This window comes from Sporisorium graminicola, chromosome SGRAM_22 (genome assembly GCF_005498985.1).
Source record: "Sporisorium graminicola strain CBS 10092 chromosome SGRAM_22, whole genome shotgun sequence".
Taxonomy (NCBI): Eukaryota; Fungi; Basidiomycota; class Ustilaginomycetes; order Ustilaginales; family Ustilaginaceae; genus Sporisorium; species Sporisorium graminicola.
In genome coordinates this window covers 190469-207794 of record NC_043731.1, presented here as the reverse complement: position 1 = coordinate 207794, position 17326 = coordinate 190469, and the positions used below count along the sequence as shown (strand labels likewise).

At 56.9% G+C, this 17326-nt stretch overlaps 6 protein-coding genes across 6 annotated transcripts; 5 read left to right on the top strand and 1 right to left on the bottom strand.

Moving 5' to 3' along the window:
* Window positions 1–243: 243 nt before the first annotated feature.
* On the top strand, window positions 244–3288 carry EX895_003693 (uncharacterized protein; the record flags this gene model as incomplete). Its single annotated transcript, XM_029884291.1, has 1 exon — window positions 244–3288. One exon carries the CDS (start codon window positions 244–246, stop codon window positions 3286–3288), a length of 3045 nt encoding a protein of 1014 aa, XP_029739001.1.
* Window positions 3289–3697: 409 nt separating this feature from the next.
* Window positions 3698–6235, bottom strand: EX895_003692 (uncharacterized protein; the record flags this gene model as incomplete). The annotated part of the gene is made up of 1 exon (XM_029884290.1): window positions 3698–6235. One exon carries the CDS (start codon window positions 6233–6235, stop codon window positions 3698–3700), a length of 2538 nt encoding a protein of 845 aa, XP_029739000.1.
* Window positions 6236–7312: 1077 nt separating this feature from the next.
* EX895_003691 (uncharacterized protein) lies at window positions 7313–9892 on the top strand (the record flags this gene model as incomplete). Its single annotated transcript, XM_029884289.1, has 1 exon — window positions 7313–9892. One exon carries the CDS (start codon window positions 7313–7315, stop codon window positions 9890–9892), a length of 2580 nt encoding a protein of 859 aa, XP_029738999.1.
* A 383-nt stretch (window positions 9893–10275) lies between these two features.
* Window positions 10276–10990, top strand: EX895_003690 (uncharacterized protein; the record flags this gene model as incomplete). Its single annotated transcript, XM_029884288.1, has 4 exons — window positions 10276–10297; window positions 10393–10663; window positions 10771–10852; window positions 10949–10990. 4 exons carry the CDS (start codon window positions 10276–10278, stop codon window positions 10988–10990), a joined length of 417 nt encoding a protein of 138 aa, XP_029738998.1.
* Window positions 10991–11543: 553 nt separating this feature from the next.
* EX895_003689 (uncharacterized protein) lies at window positions 11544–12920 on the top strand (the record flags this gene model as incomplete). Its single annotated transcript, XM_029884287.1, has 1 exon — window positions 11544–12920. The coding sequence occupies one exon, from the start codon at window positions 11544–11546 to the stop codon at window positions 12918–12920; it is 1377 nt and encodes a 458-aa protein (XP_029738997.1).
* A 411-nt stretch (window positions 12921–13331) lies between these two features.
* On the top strand, window positions 13332–16937 carry EX895_003688 (uncharacterized protein; the record flags this gene model as incomplete). The annotated part of the gene is made up of 1 exon (XM_029884286.1): window positions 13332–16937. One exon carries the CDS (start codon window positions 13332–13334, stop codon window positions 16935–16937), a length of 3606 nt encoding a protein of 1201 aa, XP_029738996.1.
* Between the last annotated feature and the right edge of the window lie 389 nt (window positions 16938–17326).

The window sequence follows — 17326 nt, the reverse complement described above, 5'->3', positions numbered from 1 at the left end:
GACGAGTCGAGGGATGGATGAGGCGAGGGTATATGATGAGGGAGAAGGATGGCAATGGGATGTCGTTGGTGAGAAATGCTCAGCCATTCGTGCTGTTTTTGTCCCGATTTCCGAAACTGAGCGCGTCGACTGGAAATTCTTTTTGAGGATCCGTGCTCGATTCGGCTCGGCTCGATCTTCCTTTCCTTCTTGCTCCTCCATACCATTTCGCTCTATCCAGCACATACACACGCTCGGTCAAACATGGACGGCTGGGACACTTCCTCCAACACAGGCTCGGGGTATTCTGGCCAACACCAACAGTCTTATGATAACAACAATGGCGGCTACGGAGGGGGAGGAGGACGGGGCGGCGGCGGCGGAGGATATGGAGCGCGCGATCAAGGATGGGCCAATTCACCTCGTCGTGGCGGTCGAGGCGGCTACCGCGGCGGCGGAGGAGGAGGAGGTGGCGCATACCACCATCACCAACAACAACAGCAGCAGCAGTCCGTAGAACAGCGCGAGGAAAACCGCATCCGATACATCCGCTCGCAACTCTTCAAGCTCGGCGAGGAGAAAGATTTCCATCCTCCTTCCGACCTCCTCAAAATGGCACGCTGGATCGAGGACAAATCCAGAGATGGTGTCCAACCCATTACCGCCGCTTTCAGGGTCATGGTCACCGAACAGCCCCACAAGACTCCCCTCATCGCCGCCCTCATCGGCTTCCTTTGCCTCTCGCACCAATCCAAGCCCCCAACCGCAGCCGCAGCCGCTGCTGCGCGTTCAGAGGCTGGAGTCGAGGAGGAGGATCTACCTTCAACCGAAGTCAACGCTGACGAGCCCGACTCGTTGGGCATCACCATTGTCAAAGACCTCGTCAAGGCGTTCCGAAGTTACCTCGATGCGCGTCTCTGGCGAAACACGCGTCTCAGTCTAAACCTCTTTGCCGCCCTTGTTCCGCTCCATATCATCCCCGCAAGCTCCCTGCGAACGCTACTGGCTTCTTTTGCCGCTGTGCTAGACGAGCCTGCAGTTGCAGCCGCCAGAGCCGATCGTGCGGCCATTTGCATCATCGAGACGCTCTGCCGTGCTGGTCAAGATCTGCTGGCTGGTGGCGATGCTGCTCAAGCTGAGCTCGACGACTTGGTGCACAAAGTGGTGACTTACGATGCAGCACGCAAAGTCGAGGTCCAACTCACTCAACCCGTGCACGACCTGGACTCCATCTGGCTCGAAGGCTTCCCAGACGCTGTCAAGGCCTTGGAAGAGCTCAGAGCTCGAGGCTACACCCGTCCTCGTTTCCTCCCAGTCCCCTCGGATCTACTGCCTGCCGCCATTTCGCCCTCAGCTACCCAGGTGCCCGAAGAAAAACGAACAGTGTCGCTTCCGGACGTGCTTGTCCCACCCGAAGAGGACGCAGAGGATCAAGGGCTCGACGTGGCCTATGCCCAACTGGGCCAGCACCAGGTCAAGCGTCGCAAAATCGATACGGGCAAAGGCGAGCTCGAAGAGAAGAAAGCTGCTGTGGGACCTCAACGCGTTAGCCTGCAACCGCGCTGGTTTTCCAACACGGTGCCCGCCGTCGCTTCGCCTGCTTCGGTTGTATTGCGAGCCATTGTCGCCGATATGATCGATCTGTACGAAGTCAACCGCAAAGAGGCTGCCAAGCTGTTACTTGATCTGCCCAACTGGCTGCGCAGGGGGACTTTTGTTGGGGCCAAGATTTCCACCGAGGCTGGGCTCTTCGGCGAGATGGATGACGAGCAGCAGACTGGCGAGAACAGCTGGTCGCTCGACGACTTGCTTGTCGAATCCATCCTTTCCACTGCCTTTATCCTCCCCACTCCGCCGCGCAATCCGCTCTACTACACTTCTCTGCTACGCGAGATCGTTACACTGACACCGGGCACAGTGGCGCCTTCGCTCGGCCGAACGATCCGAACGTTCTACAACGCCCTCTCCTCCCCGCACCAAATCGACGTGGAAACCGTCCACCGTTTCGCAGACTGGTTCGCCATCCACCTGTCCAACTTCAATTTCGGCTGGGCGTGGAAGGAGTGGATCCCGGACACGGGCTTGGAGGCGTCGCATCCCAAGATTGTGTTCATGCAGCGCATTGTCGAGCTCGAGATCCGGCTGGCGTACTTCGATCGCGTCAAGCAGACGCTGCCGGAGGAGATTCAGGCGGTGGCGATGCCTGCAGAGGAACCGGCTGCTGTTTTCACCTATGCCGACGAATCACATGCATACAGCGCGCAGGCGGCGAGGTTGATCAACTCGATCAAGGCCAAGGCGAGCGCCGAGGTGATTTTGGCCGACTTTGAATCGTTCAAGAGCAGCATCCTCGACAACTCGTCGGCCACGATCCCCACTGACGCCAGCGAGGGAATGGTGCGCGATCAGCAGCAGGCCGACGTGGTCGTGCGCGACCTCACCATCCAGTGCGTCCTCCAGGTCGGATCGCGCTCCTTTTCGCATTTCCTCAACATTGTCGAGCGCTACCACTCGCTGCTTCGTCAGTTGTCGCGCAGTCCACGCATGCGTGCCGCCATCCTTGCCGGAGCAGTGCGCTTCTGGACGCGCTCGCAGCAGTGGATCCACATTGTAGTGGACAAGCTGTTGCAGTACCGCATTGTGGAACCGGCGGATGTAGTTGAGTTTGTGTTCAGTCCGCCGGTGGATGAGCCGGCTACGATCCGTGCGGGAGGCGACGAAAAGGAGGGATGGGTGGGGTTCAACACGTGGACGCTGTTGCGGTTGACGCTGGAAAAGGTAAACGGGCGCGTGGATCAGCTGAAAAAGAGGCTGGAGGAGATCGAGCGCAAGGAGGCCGAGGAGAGGGAGAAGAAAGACGCGGCTGCTGCGGCTGGATTACCCCTGGACGACGACGACATGCCCGCGCCCGCCGCACCCGAAGAAGAAGAGCCAATGCCGCTCTTCCCCACCAGTGCCACGCTCCCCATCCGCCCCTCGGAACCCTCCCAACATGCCGCTGGCCAGCAGCAGCTCTCCTCCTCCGACGCGCTCGCCAACCTCGATGCGATCAAGAGCGAACAGCGCAAGGTCCTCATCACCGCCATCAAGGGGTTCAAGGCCCACCTCGCCGCGATCGAGGACGACCAAGACGCGTGGAAGCACTGGTGGACCATGGGCTGGTATACGCAGATGGTCAGGTGCTTTAACGTGCAGCTCATGCAGAACCGGCAGTTGGTGCTCAGCAATGCGTTTGGCGACGCGCATGGCGAGCAGGAGCAACGGCTGAAGCAGGTGTTCGAACGTGCAGTGGATCTGCTGTCCGAGTGAAAGCCGCTCTCGTTGCTCTTGCCAGTGTGACATGAGCGCGACTTGGACGACGGCATCACTCGAGTCGTCGCGGCCATCAGAAGAATGCACCCCGTAACTTAAATTAGATTCAAATACGTCTGATTCGTGTTCGATCCTCGTGCTGAGCGTGTGGCATTTCTCTCATCTCCACCGCCTTCCAGCGTCTGTTTCATCTTGGCACAGACCCACACAGTTTCTTACACTCGCAGAGGAAAGCCAAAGCAAAAGGGGTTGTTTTTCATTTTGTTGTTGGCAACCAAGTCAATTGATCACCACCACCTCCTCCTCCTCCTCCTCCTCCTCCTCCTCCATCCAGCGATGGCTGTTGAACAAGCTGTGCGCGCTCGCGCAAACGATAAGCATTTCAAAGGTGCCCACATCGCACGACTCAGTACGCCAGATCGACATCCCCCTCAGCAGCGCCGTCGAGGTCCTGATAGCTCTTGGGTGCGGCACGCTGAGCACGTGGGTCGAGCGGTTTGGGCGGCGGGGGCAGCGGGTCTGGCTTGAGCGGCGTGCCCACGGGCGAGTCGGACGCTGCCACCACGCCTCCAAGACGCAACCCCAGCGACGGACCTCCCACCGCACCGGCGGGCGCAGCACCCCTACGCGGCGAATCAACCGCACTCGCATTGCCGAACCTGATCATACCCATCCTCCCACCACTGTTAAACATCCCCGCGCCGCCGCCACCGTTACTGTTGCCATTGCCGCTGCCGTCCAAACGGTGCGCGAGCGCCGCACCCCCTCCTGCTGCTCCCGCGCCGTCTCTTGCATTCGCACCCAGCTGGCTCGTGGCACGGCACGGATCGCGCACATAGTTGTTGAAGAACCTAGCCTCTTGCAAAGCCGTCGTGGCCGTCGACTCGATGAACGCACGATGCTTGTTCAGAATGTGCTTCTGCACAAAGATGGCAGCTTTGAACAGCTTGCCGCATTGAGCGGTGTCGTTGAGCGCCACGGTGCAACGGTGCTTTTCCTTCTCCTCTTCCTTGATGAAAGGCAACGCAGCAGCCATGAGCTCGGCGTCGATGCTTTTGCCTCCCACGTCGGTCAAGTCGCTCTTCTCATCCGCCAGCAGCAGACTCGTCTTCTGGTCAACGCTGCGTGCCCAAGATTCGTCGTTGGTGTTTTCACGTGGCTCTTCGACGAGCACACCCGCAGCAGGCTGCTTTCGACCGTGACGTGGGCTTCGACGCAGCAGCTCCTCCTCAAACTCGCAGACGAGCGAAATGTAGTAATCGCAGTGGTAGACGGTGCGCAAGAGATCGAGATGCAGATCGAGCTGCTTCTTGATGCATCGGCGACGCTGCTCGCGCTTTTCCACGTCTTCGTCCGGTTCGAAACCGCGTTCAAGATCTTCATCTACGAGGTCGGATTCGATGACTCGAAGACGTTGCAGGATGGCTTCGGAGCCGCTAGTGTCGAGCCATGACTTTGTCTCCGAGGCAGCCTGGTGGTCGCGGAAGAGCACATCGCGGTCCTCGACCTCAAAGCGTTCGAGCAGCTGCTTGCAGTGTTTGAGGTCGATCAGAAGACGTTGGAATGAGTTGGCGAACTCGGGCACGGTGCGCAGCTTGCTCGAGGTGGGCTTGGAGCAAGGCGCCAGGTTGAGGGTGAAGCCATCGACGTCTTTGCCCTGAAGCGCATTGAGCGTGTCTTCCATATCGATGTCGGGTTCGTACATGGCCCAGCCGACGCGATGCCATCGCTTTGCGACGTGCGGCTCGCCCATTGCGAGATAACGGAATCCAGGTTTAGTCTTGAGCACATCCTCAAGCTTCTCCCTAGGGACGTCAGCCGGGAACGTTTTGATGAGGATCTGGTGGTGGCAAGCAGGAATGACGGCCTGCTCTGCATGCAGAACCTCGGGTTCGCCGTAGCGCGAAAGGAGCGTGACGTCGTTGGGCTCGGATCGGCCGCGATGATGGTCTTGGTGGTGATGGTGGTTGTCCGGGTCGTACGAGTTGGAGGAGTCGCTTTCGTGCGAGTCTTGGATATCATAATTGAGCTTGTCGAGTTTGCCGTCGTTGAGCTCTTGAAGCCAAGCTTGCTTTTTGCCATCACGAGCAGCTCGTTTGCGCTGATTGCGCGCGTCGAGCCATGGCTGTTCGGGAGAATACTTCTCCTTGAACCAAGCTTCGTGGTTGCGCTGGTCGAAGAAGAGGCGGATGGCTTTCTTATTGAAGGCAGCTTTGTAGGCTTGGTAGCCATCGTAGATTTCCTGTGTGGAAGGCTGATCGATGGATCTATCACGTGCGGATGGATGAGCGGCCTTAATCATGTGAGCGTATTGGCGGAATTGCAAGAGCGAATCGGACTGCATGGGGTCGGGGGCAGAGTGCGGCTCGAAGGGTGGTCTGGAGATGGAATCCGAGGCGTGAGATGGGTCGTCTCTGCGGTACTGAGAGTCATACGGCGGAAGGTTGCGCTCGCGTTCGCGTTGACGTGTGCGATCATCTCTGTCTGCAGGAGGTGGAGGATCGTCGTATCTGGACCTGGCTTCGTAGCGATCACGCTCTCGCTCGCGGTCGTCGTAAGTAGAGGGGCGGTAGTCGTGGTCACGCGACTCACGTTCACGGTCACGTTCGCGGTAGTAGCGTTCCCATTCTAGGGCACGCGATCGATCGGAGCGGTCATCGTAAGGGTCGGAGGAGCGATATGAGTCGTAAGCAGGCGGACGAGAGGCGTAAGGGGAAGGATCGCGGTAGTCGCGTGAGGTACGATCCCAAGGGTCTGCCGGGTTATAGTCAGTGTTGTAACCGCTGGTACGCCTCTGGTCGCGGTAGTAGGATGGGGAGGGAGATCGGCCGCGTTTTCTGGGACGGTCGTAAGCATCATCTACGTAGTCGCTTGGTGGTGGAGCATACGAGTCCTGCTGTGGACCGTTGCGGTCATGTTGGCGGTAAGAGGATCTGTAGTCCATTGTGAGTCTAGAGCATGCCTGTGAAACAAGTCGAGATACGTCAAGACGGAGAGTGCGCAACGACGGACAGCAATTATGTCGGGGACGATGCGACCAAGCAGGTGTGGGACGGCAGTGAAAGTAGGAGAAGTCGACCACGGGACAAGACGAGACAAGACAAGACGAGACAAGACAAGACAAGACAAGATGAGGATGAGAAGATGAGATGAGAATTGTGATTTAAACTTGCAATTTCCAATCCTTCCTGCGCAGGACAGACAGCATCGGGTGGCTTTGAGGGTGATCGTCTGGTTCAGAGAACAGAACAGATCGGGGTGAACTAACGCCCCGATCGATCTTTCAACCAACGACCTCATGGTTGCTTGCCAATGGCTTGGCTGCTGATCGAGTTGTGGCGTGGGTACGGCTATTATGAGCTCCCAACAATCGCCCTTCAACTGCAGAAAAGAGCTTGACCAACGAGTGGTCCTCGAGTTGAGCTGCTGGTGCTGCTGCTGCTGTTGGCCGATTGCGCAACCAAAAAGAAACGGTCGCGGCGCGCTTTGCTCTTTTGTCTAGTTTCCCAGATGGCCGAACCGGACTGACTGACTTTGGAAGGTAGACGAGGCAATTCAGCAGCGCGTCAATTCCTGTTGCTGCTTCTGCTGCTGCTGCTGTCACTCACTGCTTAGCACAGAAAGAGAGAGCAACGCTACTCGGCTCAATTTACGCTTTTTAGACGTGGACAAAGCGGGACAGCAGACATAGTAAATAGCACACACTCACTCACTCACTCACTCACTTACTCACTCGATTCGGTCAATTTGGGTTTCGAGTTTAAACCATCTCGACTCGATTCGACTCGACCCGACTCAAAGCTGTCCTCATTCTCTGTCTCTCTCTGCCTCTCTCCCTCTCTTTCGCTCTGACATTCACTGTCACCATCATTCCCGTTTCACGAACACCTCGACGTCGTTCAACTACGTACGCAGCCCCATGAAATCCCTTTCTGATCCCTCATCTCTCTTCGCCACCATCTAGCCTCTAGCCCGTCTTCCGCCTCCCGTCTCTTTGCGGGCTAGCGGCTCCTCGCTCATCATGATGCCCAACAATGCATTCCACATGCAGCAGCAACACATACCTCAACAGCAGCATCCCGCCACCATGCAACAAAACGCCGCCTACATGATGCAGCCTTCCGTCTACGCTCAACATCCCGCTGCTCACCAGCACCAGTCCCAGCCCCCCACACCACAGCTCCACCAGCAGATGCAGCAATCCAACCCGCACCACCAACAGCAGCTTTCCCAGCAACAGCAACAGCAACAGCAACAGCAACAGCAACAGCAACAGCACCTACAGATGCAGCAACATCCGCAGCATCAGCAGCAGCAGCAGCTTCAGCAGCAACCTGTCGTCTATGGTGGTGCAAACCCAGCCGCTCACATGCAGAACCCCAATATGGCCTCGTCCGCTTATCATCCTACCATGCAGCAGCACCAGGCGCAAATGGCGAGGATCGCGCAGGCTAACCAGCCACACATGCTCAACGGCCAACCGCAGCAGCGTCCACCCTTGCCTGCCAACCTCGCGCTAGCTCAACAGCAGCAGCAGCAGCAGCAACAGCACCAACTTCAACTACAACAGCAACAGCAGCATCAACACCAACAGCAGCAGTTGCATCTCTTGCAGCAACAGCAGCAGCAGCAGTCTAATCCTCATGCTCCGCCGCATACCCCGCAACAGCAACATCAAGTCCTGTTGCAACAGCAGCAGCAGCAGCAGCAACAGCAACACATGCCTGCACCGCCATCACAGGTCAATCTACATTCGCATCCGCAAGCACAGCAGTCTCATCAAGCTCAACCCTCTTCCGCACCTCCGACCCACCAACAGCTCCCTCCCTCCACTCCTGGCCCCGCTCTCCACAATCCTTCCAACTCGCAGCCCACCACCGCGCATAACAGTCCGTTGCCCAACGCACTCGCACAACGTCCACCTCAACCTGGTCCCCATCGTACTTCGACTCCCTTGCAGAACCCGGGCTCGGCAATATCCGCTACTCCCGCGCAAGCTAATTCCGTATCCAGTCCGCAGGTCAACGGACCCATCCCCACGCGCCAAGCATCCGTCCCTTTGAACCAAGCCGCGCCTTCCACTCCCACTCACACCAGACCACCATCCGCCGCACCCACCCCCTCGCTACAGCCAGCAACCGCACCACAATCTGGCCACATCCCCCAACCCAACACCACTTCCCCAATCTCGGCTCAGCTGTCCTCTGTTCCGCCAGGCTCAAATCCCGCCATCAACGGTGCCATGTCATCGGGTCTCAATTCTGTTGACAGCTTAGCAGGAGCTCCAGGTCCCAACCCGCAGCTCCAGTCTCACTTCCACAGTGGCTCGGCTGTGCTCAGGTTGCTCCAGTACTCCGAAGGTCTTGGATCCGGCAACAATCGCGCAGATATCGACTATTGGCGCTCGTTTGTCAACGAGTTCTTCATCCCTACCGGCGTTTTCCGTCTGATCCTTTGGAATGCCACTTCCCGCGAGCAGAAGGGTTTCGAAGTGCCCACCTGCGTCTTGCCGCGCTATCTGCTCACCAACTACGTCTCTGGATTGCGTTCGTCGCAGCTGCAGCTCGAGAACCCAAGAGAGTACCACACCGGTTGGCCGCCCGTCAATCCTTTGCCTCCGCCTCCGTCTTCGCACAAGTACCTCAACAGCTTTCCCTCGGCCGATGTGACCCATCAGGTCGACGTTGCGAAAGCCACGTTCCTGTCCAGCTTTGACAGTGGCTGGCAGGTGCAGATGACGGGGCTGCTGCGTGCATGCTTTGTCCCCTGGGCCTCGCCGCAGCCAGGCGACCCGGCCAAGATGGATGTGCAATTGCGGCTTGAATCGCTTGATTTCACGGTTCACACGCACACGGGCTACATCCCACGCGTAGCCATCCAAAAGTCTAAAGTGGAACATCCTCTGCCCAACAGCTTGGTGGCCAACATCCTCAGCACAGGCGATACCAACACATCTGGCCAGAATGGCGCCAAGACGGCTCAGTCAAGAGCTGGTCCGGGCGGCGTCGGTGGTCGCAAGGACGAAGCGGACGATGCCAAACGCGACGAGAATGGCGAGACGGTGGTCAAGATCGAAGAGGGCTCCGGCTCGGGCGACGACGAAGCAAAGAGCCAGAGCGGCTTCACCGTGTCGGTGGAAAGGACCTTCTTGCCCGAGTACCCGGTCAACGAGTACGGCATCAGCCTGCGTGCGATGCGCTGCCTCGAGATCACCGAAAGCGTATGCCAGCTGCGTGACCTCATCGACCTCAGCATGCGCGACAAGTTGGGACCCATCGACTCTCTGCGCAAGTTTGCCACGCAGTACAGGGAGATCCAGTCCGGTCGTCCCATGTCGCAGACAGGCGGTGCAGCCGCAGATGCCAATGGCACAAGTCAGCAGCAGCCAGCACGAGCCAGCAATAACGCTACAACGCCATCACAGATGCCCGGTCGACCACCGAGTGCGCAAGGTGGTCCCACCGAGAACGGGATCGCTTCCAACCACGCATCACCAAGTGTAGCCAACGGTGTCTCTGGGCTCAAACGCAAGGGCAAGACGGCGCCTAGTCCGAGTCCCAAGCTGTCGAGCACTACCAATCCGGCAAAGAGGCAACGATGAAAAGGGGCTTAGGGTTCTCTCTCTTTTGATGTACTTGTAACCGCAGTGACCTTTTGTTGTATGTTGTAGCCTCGCATCGCAGCCGCAACAGTGTACTATTTTTCTTGCCTTCAACGGCACCCCTTTCGCGGTGTACGTGGTCGCCAATCGTTTTGACGTGGAAGTGAGTTTGGTTCACGTTTGCCGTACCGGAAACTGAGCGTGAGGCGGATCGCCCGGCAGAAGGGCACGGTAGCTGCAATTCGAGTTGCAATTGGAAGATTTCCGAGTTCCGATTGTGCCTGGCAACGCGCTGGAAAGCAACACGAACGACACTTGGACGTTTTGGCTTTGCTCATTCTAGCCTCCACCACGTAGCATCACAATCGGAACGTATACGCAAGATGTGGCTCACAGATCAGCAAAGTAAGTAAACACAGCAATGACTCTTCGCCTTGTTGCCGCCTCTCTTTGTGCGAAGGAGCCCGGCTGACCCACAAGCCATCTTGCTTGCTCTACAGAAATCGGCGCGGGGCTGGTGTCCTTTGGCACGTTTTTCATCTTTGTGGGCATCATCCTCTTCTTTGACGCTGCACTGCTAGCACTCGGCAACGTGCTTTTCACCGCGGGCATTGCGCTCCTCATCGGACCTCAAAAGACATTCTACTTTTTCGCACGGAAGCAGAAGATTCGCGGGACCGTCTGCTTCTTCCTCGGCATGTTCCTCGTGTTTTGCAAATGGGCCGTCATCGGAATGCTGGTCGAAGCGTTCGGATTCTTGAACCTCTTTGGGTAAGTGCGAGGTTGATGCTACCGTCATCAGCAACGGATGATATACTGAACGTGTTGACTTGTCTTGTCTTGCCTTGCCTTGCCTTGCCTTGCTTTGACTGCAACAGAGACTTCTTCCCGGTTATCCTCAGCTTCCTGCGGCAGCTTCCGATCATTGGCAACGTGCTATCGATGCCAGGTGTAGCCAACGTAAGTTGTGGACGTTTGTCGCCAAGAGAAAAGCGCACTACGACGATATACTGATTCGTTGATGAATGGTTTTGGCCTTTAACTGATTTCTAACAGGTGCTCGACAGATTGGCAGGATCCCGTCAATCGGCGGTATGAAGGGCTTTGTTCGCTTTGCCAAACGATTTAGTTTACGACGCTGTGTCATTCTGCTACAACAGTCGAAGCCAAGGTCGGAGACTCGGCCTCAGCACGACAATCTCGGCCCAAATTGTAACTAGGAAGCACGAACAAGTAGAATAGTACAACAGAGCAACAGAACGAGGCGTGTCTTGGACTGTGTGATGATGCCTTAGAGTGTCGGATGTAGTTTCTGGTGCAGAAGGCTGCTTTGCTAACCCAGTCGAGAGCAGAGACTAATTGAGCCCTTTAGCCCTTCTGAATGTTCTGCTCAAAGCTGTGTCTCTGCAAAAAAAGGTTGTTGGTCACACAGACAGACGCGTTGTTTAGACAATTCACAGATGGCGGCACATCCGACGTGAAAACGCTGCTGTGCATTTCGAGCCGAAATCCGAATATTTTGATCGATTCTGATCTGCTTTGTCACTTTGACCATTGGACACTGTGCTCGATCTTGCTTCACCATCCTCATCAGCTTGCCCTTCCGTCCGGGCTTCAGACGCCAGTCTCACGTACATGCGAGCATCTCACAATGGAATCCTCTCCAGCCGCTAGCACTCCTCATGCGCCTCGAACACCTTCCAACGATACATCCACCACTGCACCACCTTCTAAATCAAACGGCGCCAGAGAGCGTTCCAATTCATCTGCGCCACTAGCCAAGCGCTTCAAGGCCGATCAATCTGATGTTTCATCAACAGCACCTGCCATTAATGGCGCCTCTATCTCAAACGATGCAGGCACAGCCCAAGCCTCGGTCGCTTCCAAGAGCACGGCGCCTGCCGCTGCTGCTGTACCCGAACAAAAGGACAACTTTGACAGTCTAGTCGATGTGATGGGCGCTTCCGGTGTCGACCTGCAAGCAGAGGAGGAGGCCATCCAACGCAGAGAACTCATGCAGCAGTCTCAAAACGCACGCGATAAACGTGTTCAGCCCGACGACGACGATCTCTTCTTGCAAATGTATCCGCTCGCCTACAAAGTGCATACACTCGCGCAGGAACACGGCTTGAGCGTTGACGCTGCCGTTCTCAACTATCTCTCTCTCGCCGCCAGAACGCGGCTGAAAAATGTGCTAGAAGCCATGATCGCATCGTCTCGACACCGAAGCTGGTCCTCGCATCAGCATCCTCCGCCCCTCTACCCGTCCACATCACAGCCAATGTACCACGAACACATCCTCAACGATCCCATCAAGCAGCTTGCCGCGCTCGAAAAGGCAGAGAGGGGGGATGAGGCACGCAGGCGCCGTGAGCGTCTCGCCCGAGACGAAGAGTCCTCCGCTTCGGCAACCGGCTACGGTGGTGACGCCGACATGGACATGGACGATGCAACTGGCACACCCCGAGCAGATGGCAGAAAGAGGCCTAAAAAGATCGGTCCAGGTGTCGCTGCACGAAACATGTCGGAAGATGTGCGCAAGAGGCTTGCTGACAGCACCGCCATGCGCAATCTTGGAGGTGGTTCATCAAAGTATTCTTGGCTCTCCGGCGGATCCACATTTCCGAGCGCCTTCAGTCCGTTGGGATCCAAGAAGGGGAAAGGAGATGCAGGCGCTGCAGAAGATGGAACGACACCCAGTCGCCTTCCCAAGCCCAAGTTTGCACCTCAACCGTCCGTATCAAATTGGAGTGGCGCAGGCACAGGCGACAGTAGTACAGCCGGTGGTGGTGGTGGCGGCAGTGGTGCGATGAATGCAGCAGCTACAGGTGCCTGGGGCGATGTGGCTGCTCGGCAGGCGGCAAAGGAAGAGGAGGAAAGGCAAGCAAGGCTCAAGGTCACCCTTCGCGATGCTCTCTTCGCATTGGAGTATGAGAGAAGGGCGGGAGTAGGGCATGGAAGTGGAGAGGCGCTGCTGTACCGAGTGCGTGCTGGTGGAGAACACTTGCTCAAGGCCAAAGAAGCATAGCCGCGTCCATGCTCATTGTGCAATCCCATCTTCAGCGACACAAACCATCATGGCTATTTGTCGACTTGCTGTGCTTTGTGTGTTTCGAGTCTCTTTCACTTCCCTTTGCGGCTCGAACCCTGCGACAGATTGTCGTCCTGTATGTGTCAGAAAAGCGCGTAGCAAGATGCTCGCCATGCTGTTGAGACGCTGCTAACAGGAGAAGAAAAAAAGTCGCGAATACCGTTGCGTGACGCACTGACCGACCAGATTTCAACAGAATGGACAAGGACCCTTTTCTCGTTCTTCCTACATGGCCTCCAACCATTGTCAACGTTGTCAGCCGTCACCATCCGCGAAGAGAACAGCATGGAACTGCCTTAACCGGCGAGCTCAATCGTACTTCTCCAAACCGACACTGGTCTATCCACCATGCCGCCTTCTCCGCCCATCGTATGGTTGCGGCGCGTCTGTCTCGATGACTACGGCTACAACTTGGCTCTGCCCGCCCTGGTTATCGCATCGGTAGTGCTATCAGAAGCCGTCATCCAACGCATCAGCTTCACCGAGATCGACTTTCAAACCTACGTCGCCCAAGCTGACCTCTTTATCAAGGGCGAACGCGACTATGCCAGGCTCGACCCACCAAACGGCAGCGGGCCGTGCGTCTACCCTGCAGCCCATCTCTATATCTACTCCTTCTTTCACTGGCTCACGGACGGCGGCGCTAACATCTTGCCTGCACAACATGTCTTTGCAGCACTCTTGACCGCCAACAATGTCCTCGTCGCTCTGCTCTACCGCCATGTCGGTCTGCCTCCTCTGGCTGTCTTGCCCTTGATCCTGTCCAAGCGGGTCTATTCCATCTTCTTGCTTCGCATGTTCAACGATCCCATAGCCATCCTTCTTGTCTACTCTGCGCTCCTAGCCGCCATCAGGACGCGATGGAAATTCTCGGCTCTACTCTTCAGCTTTGGTCTGGGTATCAAGATGAACGTCCTCCTCTTTTTGCCGGGTCTCGCTGTCGCAGCGTTCGTTTACACCGGTATCAAGGGCGCCATTTCCTATGTCACGCTCATTGCCGTAGTCCAGGCTCTGCTCTCGTTGCCTTTCACTCTGCATGACTCTCGTGCCTATCTATCGCGCGCATTCGACTTCTCAAGAGCCTTCCTCTATGTTTGGACCGTCAATTGGCGTTTCGTTCCAGAAGACACTTTCCTGTCTACGCATTTCGCAAAAGGGCTGCTCGCGCTCCATCTCGTCCTACTAGCTCTCTTTTTCCTCTTCCGTTGGACAGCGATCGGCTCCCAAGGTCCAAAGTGGATCGTTCACAACCTGTCCAACGATTCGCGCGGGCTCGGTCGACCGGCACAGATTGTCATCCTGTGCACCGCCTTCACCTCCAACATCATCGGCATCCTCTGCTCCCGAAGCTTGCATTATCAGTTCTACTCGTGGTATTTTCATCAAGTACCGTTACTGCTGTGGTTCTCTAAGCTGCCGGTGATCGTCAAGCTGCTACTTCCCGTCACGCTCGAATGGTGCTGGAACGTCTTTCCCTCCACTGCCCTCTCTTCACAAGTGCTGTTGGCTTGCCATGTGGTACTCGTGCTTGGCAGCTTTACTGTGCCAGGCATAGCTGCAGCTCAGCCAGCGCCATCGCTGGAACTTCACGCTGATGAGGACGAGGACGAGGTGGACAACTTGCTCTCGACCGATGACCTTCCAATTCGCAAGCAGACGATCGAGGCAGAGGTGAAATCAGACACGACATCGGCGTTGGCGCTAGCAGAAGAGGAGGAGAACGAGCGACAAGAAGCACTGCAGCGTCTTGCACAAACCCGACGAGCCAAGGCCGCCAAAGAAGCTAAGCTGCAAAAAGCATTTCGACGCCGCATTGCTACTCGCCGTCGTGTTCTAGCCCTCTCTGGCAAGCTCTCTCTTCTCCTCCGACCGCTTCTCGTTCTGCTCAGCATTGCGCTCATCTTCGTGGTTCCACACCCGCGATCGCCCGTATCCAAAGGCACCTACGTGGACGAGAATGCTTTGCAGCCCGGCCAAGCACGCGTCTATTGGGATTACTTTGACGTGACGTACGCCGACATGCTCGCCGATAAGGTGACTTCATTGAGTGGAGCAAGCAGTGCAGAGCGTGCTGATTTTGTCTACACGGAGCTTCGGTCGTACGGCCTCGAAGTCAATCGTCAGGACTATCGATACGACGATGATGGCTCTCATAGTCACGAACCAGCGCTTTCGGGGACCAATGTCTACGCCAGGTCAGCGACGCCGCGCATCGATGGGCGCGAAGCCGTTGTCCTGACAGCAAGCTGGCGCAGTCGTTGGCAAGGCGAAAATGACCCCTTTGCGCCCGCTGAGAACTTGACTGATGCAGGCAGCATCGACGCTCGCGGGCGTATCAACGTCCGCGGCATCGCCTCGATTCTCGCTCTCGCCCGTTACCTCTCCACCCAGGCTCATCTCAGCAAGGATCTCATCTTTGTCATCTCCGACGGCCATCTCGAGGGCATCCATGCGTGGTCCTCAGCCTACTTTGGAAGCCCGACCAATGGTCTGCAGGCAGATCCGGTTTCGGCGGGAGGCTCACAAGTGTGGAATGCCATCTCGATCGACTACCCTTCCGACTCTTTCTCGTCTCTCGAAGTGCAGTACGAGGGTTTCGATGGTCAGTTGCCCAACATGGACGTCGTCAATACCGTCGTGCGCATCGCCGAGAGCGTCGCGGGTGGGATGCCGGTCGATTTCGGACACAAGTCGGCCAAGTCGCTCCTCAAAGAACCGGTGCAGAGGCTGGCCGACCAATACGGCGTTCGCCTGCGTGCCGATGTCGAGTACGAGCTCGGTAACTACGAGAACGGTGTTCGTGCAGCGCTGCGACAGGTTGGATTTGGCGTGACGGGCCAAGCCAGTGGACCGCATGGGTTCTTCCAACGACACCACGTCGATGCCATCACGATCTACGCTGTCCCGGCGACTGGACCGTACGGATTCTTCCACATGGGCAGACTCATCGAGTCGTTCGTTCGCTCTATGTCGAACTTGCTCGAAAGGTTGCATCACTCGCAGTTTTTCTACTTGCTCCTCAATCCTCGTCGATTTGTTCCCATTGGTACGACCATTCTGATTCCGCTCTTCCTATCCATCTCGCTCACCATCAGCGGTCTTGCGCATTGGTTTGCTCAGGAGAAGGTCTCGAAGCAGCTGCGCGAGGACGTTCTGTCGAGCCTTGGCCAGATTGCACGAACGCCAGGCGACGTGCAGCCAGAGACGCCGACGCTCAGCTGGTATCGCGATCAGCTGACGAGCAAGTATCTTGCCCTACTTGATGGCGAAAATGGAGTCGCAGGGAAGTTGGATCGGTACGCTGACGCGCTGAGGGAATCGATGAGACCTATTGCGGCCACGCTTGCATGCGTTGGATGGGCCGCGCTGGTGGGCGGGGGAGTGCTCTCGCGGAGCGAGGTGCTCTTCGCAGGGCTGTCAGGGCCGACGCAGGCGGAGAAGAACCTGGTCGCGGTCAGATCTGGTATCATGCTCCTCCCCGCGGTGATAGCTGTCGTCGTTCGCTCCCGATGCACTGTCCATCATGCCCGCCGCATCGGCTCGCTTCTGATCGCCTTTGCCTATCTCCAAGCAGGCATGCTAGTGGCCGTCTTAAGCGTGTTGAACTTCGCTCTGGCCGCTTTCCTCGCGCTTGCGGCGTACGCTGCACTCAGGATTGCGTCTGGCAGACCGAACCCACCCACCTCTACTGCTTCAACAGCTTCGGCGTCTGTAGCCGCCGCTAGCGTAGCCTCCTGGTCCGGCTTCTTGCGGGGCGCAGCGGTGCTCGTCTTCAGTCCGATCTTTTGGGCGGCAGTCCTGCATTCCTCCTTTGGTGGCAAGGAACAGAGCGAGTTGATCGTGGGGATAGTGACGCACTGGAAGCTGTTCAATGCGGCGACTGTGCCAATTGTGTGTCTGGCGTACTTGCCGATTGTCCTGCAGGCGCAGCTGGGAGCTTTCCTTCGAGTTTGACGTCGTCCTCGTGTGTAGCAAATAGAAAGGTTACTCTCACAAAGGGCTGTGGTTGCTTCGATGCTGGATGCTTTTGCATGTGAGTGAGTAACTGTGGTTGGCGATCTTCGACCGCCTTGTGATGGAAGTGTCGTCGGTGTTGTCGGTGACGAGCTTGAGTGTATTTCGCGGATCTCCGCCTCAGCACCGCCCTGATGGACAGAGCCGTCATGAGGAGTCGTGAGCAAGACGCGTGATCTCTCAGTCTTTTCCATTCGTTCCACCTGGAAGGATGAGTGAGGTGTTGGACCTCACCGAAACGAGACATCGCGATGGCATGCCTGGCTCCGTCGAGAGGCTGATGGGCAAATTCTCACCAAAAGAATTGTTTGAAACTGCTGCAAATATGA